The 5133-nt window shown below is 34.1% G+C and overlaps 1 protein-coding gene across 1 annotated transcript; it reads left to right on the top strand.

The window, feature by feature from the left end:
* Positions 1-822: 822 nt before the first annotated feature.
* Positions 823-2298, top strand: LOC105787116 (aquaporin PIP2-2). Its single transcript, XM_052620532.1, has 4 exons — positions 823-1224; positions 1315-1610; positions 1696-1836; positions 1935-2298. Exons 1-4 carry the CDS (start codon positions 924-926, stop codon positions 2052-2054), a joined length of 858 nt encoding a protein of 285 aa, XP_052476492.1. The 5' UTR covers positions 823-923; the 3' UTR covers positions 2055-2298.
* The last annotated feature ends 2835 nt before the right edge of the window (positions 2299-5133 follow it).

Raw genomic sequence — 5133 nt, forward strand, 5'->3', positions numbered from 1 at the left:
ATGTTTTAATCTAATTTGCTTGAACAATTAGATTATGGGAAAGTTGATCATGATTCAAACTTCCTCATAAAAGTATAAATATATAATTAATGAAAATTTCCTTTTCTTTTCAAGTTACAAAATATAAACGTCCAATAATAGAATTAATTATTATAAAATATGATGGAATTGAAAATAATAAAAAATATTGAAATCTAAAATATAAATTTAGACAAAACCTACAAAAGTTAAATCAAAAATAAAAACTAAATTGAACACATAAATATTATTTTATACATGGTAAATTTTGAAACAAAAGATAAAAGTATCATGAAAGTTCTTGTTCTAAAAGTCAACTTGTATTTTGCTTTCCAACAAAAAATGGATAAATTAGTACTTACATGTTAGATCAAAGAGCTAGGTGATTATTTTTATAAAAAAATTATTTAGATAGAATAACCAAACAGGTTCACATAATACACGATGTGTACCTCATACTAGTGTACACAGATAAATTTTTAATAATCGAATAAAATTTTAATAAAAATACTAATGTATTATTTGATGTTATTTGTTTTTTTTTTAATAGTTTTCGAGACACTTTTACAGAAACAAAGCCAAGAATATGTGGACGGCATTATTATCATCTTTCCAAATCAAAGGGAGAGCCAGGGAATCAAAGTTCGTGAACAAACAGTCCATCCATGGTGGGGTCTAGACATTGAAACAAACCCTACTTTTTTCTCTTTTCTCTTTTCTCTTCCTTTTTGTCATATGGGGCGGCAAAGCTATGTATTTGACACTCACTCACTCATTTAAACCCCCATATATACCCCCACACCATTTCTCAATACTTCCCATCACCACAATATTCTTCACCTATCTCTTTCACAAAGGAGAGCACAGAAAAAAGGGGCTCTTGTTCTTGTTCAAGTTATTGATCAATGGCTAAGGATGTTGAGGTTGGTGGTGAGTTCCAAGCCAAGGACTACCATGATCCTCCACCAGCTCCATTTGTAGATGCCCAAGAGTTAACTCAGTGGTCTTTTTATAGGGCTATAATAGCTGAGTTCATTGCCACCCTTTTGTTTTTATACATCACTGTGTTAACAGTGATTGGATACAAGAGCCAAGTTGATCCAGATAAGGGTGGTCAAGATTGTGATGGTGTTGGCATTCTTGGTATTGCTTGGGCCTTTGGTGGCATGATTTTCATCCTTGTTTACTGCACTGCTGGTATCTCAGGTAATAATATCTTATACACACTCCTTTTTGAACGATATGGTTAAAACTTAAAAGGGTGTTTTCTTAGCATGTTTGTTTGATGATATGTAGGGGGACATATCAACCCAGCAGTGACCTTTGGGCTTTTCTTGGCTCGTAAGGTATCATTGGTTCGAGCCATACTTTATATGGCTGCTCAATGTTTAGGAGCCATTTGTGGGTGTGGATTAGTGAAGGCATTCCAAAAGAGTTATTACAACAAGTATGGTGGAGGAGCTAATAGCTTGGCTGATGGATACAGCACTGGCACTGGTTTGGCTGCTGAAATTATTGGCACATTTGTGCTTGTTTACACTGTATTCTCTGCAACTGATCCCAAAAGAAACGCAAGAGATTCTCATGTTCCTGTATGTCTCTTAATTCAATCCAACACCACACACAAGTTCATTGACAAGTATGTTTTTAGGGACTAATTTTTTCTACATTTTGAAGGTGTTGGCACCACTTCCCATTGGGTTTGCTGTGTTTATGGTTCATTTGGCAACTATTCCGATCACCGGAACCGGAATCAACCCTGCTCGTAGTTTCGGAGCTGTTGTTATGTTCAACCAGGACAAGCCATGGGATGATCATGTATGAACCATCATTTATACAATTGATTTTCTATTGTTTTCCTTTGTTTAATACGGCTCCTATTAAACATATTTTTATATCTGTTTGGAGTATTGCAGTGGATATTCTGGGTTGGACCATTCATTGGAGCTGCCATTGCTGCAATTTATCACCAGTATATCCTCAGAGCAGGAGCTGCTAAAGCTCTTGGATCCTTCAGAAGCAGCTCAGCCATGTAAAACAAAGGGGTTGACATTGAAGAATGTATCAAGTTTTATCTATGATTGTGAAGAGAATTTTTCAGAGCATTGAATTTGTAAATCATAATGGAAATGTGACATGCTTCTTTGCATTTGGCACTTCAATTTTTAAAGTGCCCCTAGTGTTGTCATCATCCCTGTTTTTCTTTCTGTTTTTGGCTTCGTCTTGGTGTCTGTATGTTGAAATTTTAATAGAATCTAAGCCTTTTTACTTTGCTTTAAATGATTTGAGTGTTAATTCAGCTGGTGTGAACTTTATTTTTTACAAAAGAAGTAATAAAACAAAGATAAATCAGATAAAGGCAAATCTTCTTCAACTTAATCATGGTGTAATATCTAAAGCACTCTCCCTAGTGGCTGCATGTAAATATGATTTCTCACAAATTTTAAGAATGCCAATTTTACCAATTTTGTCAATTTTACCAATTCATCTGTAATTTTATTCTCTTCTTTGAACACATGTCTAAGGCAGACCATCCATGAACGTTAGAGAAAGTCCTTAACGGTACCCCCCACAGCTAAAATATGCTGTTCATTTTCATTTACTTGTATCACTTCGATAGTTTCAGTACTATCTTTCTCGAATATCACCCTCTCTAAGCCTAAACTTATACTAGTTGGAGCTCCTCAAGAGCACCTCAAAGTTCCATTAAAACCACATAACAACGACCCGAACTCCCTTATGATCCCGTATTTAACCTCCTGCTACAGCAATCCCAAACAATTGACAAGCTGATGTGTACTTTATTAATCAAGAAACTAGAGACAATAGTGGTTGCTTATTCAGTATAGTGATCAACCACAAAAGCTACATAACTTCTTCCGAACATTGCCGGATGCTGAAAACGATAACTAGTAGACGACCAGTGATATGCGGCGGCTGTGTGGGGGACTAAATACAACGTGGCATTACAACAGTGGTTGAGCTAATCAGTGCCGGTGATGGTCGGTGTGACCGCAGCGGAAATTGACAGTGATGGGTGTTGAAATTTACACTGATTAGTGGGTTCAAACTTTTTAGCCACGCCTACACCTCTCTATAGACCAGCTTGTTGAGCGGTCAATTCAACCGAATTTTTCATTCAACTCAATTGATTTATACCATTCATCATTCAACTGATTTTTTCTAAATTATTGTACTAATAAATTTTAATCTGATTCCGAAAAAATTGGATTTGGTCTATTTATGAGTATGAATTTAAATATTGTCGAATTTTTTATTCGAATATTGTTGTTTTAAATAATTTTTAGATTTAAATATTTTAATTAATATCCATTTTACTTTTTGAATAGATTCTGGTTCTAATCTTGATATTTATTTATTTTTCAAATTAATATCCATTATAGTTGTAATTTGAATAATAATACTCATATTAAATATAAATAATAAGTAAATTTAAATTTTAAAATAAACTTACAAATATAAAATTAAAGTTTACAACAAAATATAAATATTCAACTCGATATAATCCATATACAAAGAATTAGATTATCGCATACCCATAATTTAGATGAAAAATTATTTAATACATTGGTAAAAATATTTTCTAGTCTCTCTCTCGTATATTGAGTAAATTAGTTTTTCTAGAAAAATTAAACCAATTTAATCCTGTCAATTTTGAAAGTGAGCAACTAAAACAATTAATCACATTAATGTTTTTTTGTCAATTGTACATATTTTTATTGGCATAATAACAATTTAGCCCACAACATTTACACATTCTATAAATTTGGTCATAATTTAACAAATTTAACTCGCAACATTTGCACATAATATATAAGTATTGAAGGCTAAATTTGTTATCATACCAATCAAAATTACGCACAAATTGACAGAAAATATTAACGTCATAATTAATTATCCTTAGTCGCTCACCTTTGAAATTAATAGGGATTAAATTACTTCAATTTTTCTAGAGTGACCAATTTACTCAATATCAAATTTGAGAGGGATTGGAGAGGAAATTTTACCAAAAAATAAAACAAATGTTAAACTTTACAAATACTTTTTATCTTACTTCTGCCCATAATTCTTCTCCACCCTTAAATCGAAGGAAAAAATGCATTTAAGCGCGCTCAAATCTACATCCGTCTAAATATTATAATAGCAATTATACCAACTGAATTAAAACTCAATCAACTAAACTTTGAAACAACAAAATGATAATAAATTAAGATCACTTTATATTTTACTCGCTAATACTTCTTGCCAACTATGTTCTTGTGTCACGGGGCTAGATCTTTTGTCTCGCGGTCTGTGCGGCCTTAGGTGATCCATTCGCTCCAAACTCGCCTAAGTCAGCCTTTACTCCCAAAAGTGAGGATTCCTTTAGAATTCCTCTAAGGTACCAATTTGTATAGCAGAAGCAATTATGCCAAAAGAAGCTACAAAAGAACAACAGAAAGTCACAAAAAGAACACACACAAAGTGTTTGAGTAAATGCTCAAAGAATTCTATTACTCTTAAGAATTCAACTTACAATGGATGAGATACAAATGAGGGGGAAGCTCTCTATTTATAGTTGAGCTACTCCAAAATCGACGGTCAAGATCAAATTACATCGACGAACAAGGTTAGTCTATCCCTTGATTTTAGGGATTTACAAGATTACATCATCTCAAATCAAATCTGCATTATATGATTCCCATATTTACTAAAAATTGCCTATGTTGTCATATCTTCATTATCGGGCCAACCAGACTTCAATTTAATAGGCTTCTCTAACAGTTCTTGGAATCGAGTCAGTTCCCGTGGGCTAAATGATCCACATCTAATCGATAGACCTCCATGGGACGCATCCTTTGCTATGGTCACAAGCTTTACACTTTGGCCCTTGACATTCTCCCCCACCCATTCTCACAACGCCCTCATTGCGACTTATGAATGACACTGACTTGATTCACCTTGGAACTCTCTCGTTGCCCTAGCTTCTTCCCGACTTGTCTTGCGATCGGGTTGTCCCTTCCTTCGAAACCTTTGCCTCGACTTTCGTCGCCTCTTAACTTGAACCGCTGCACTCGTTGGTACATCTCGTTGGCAAGAAATCTCTACTCTAAC

This window comes from Gossypium raimondii, chromosome 1 (genome assembly GCF_025698545.1).
Source record: "Gossypium raimondii isolate GPD5lz chromosome 1, ASM2569854v1, whole genome shotgun sequence".
Lineage (NCBI taxonomy): Eukaryota > Viridiplantae > Streptophyta > Magnoliopsida > Malvales > Malvaceae > Gossypium > Gossypium raimondii.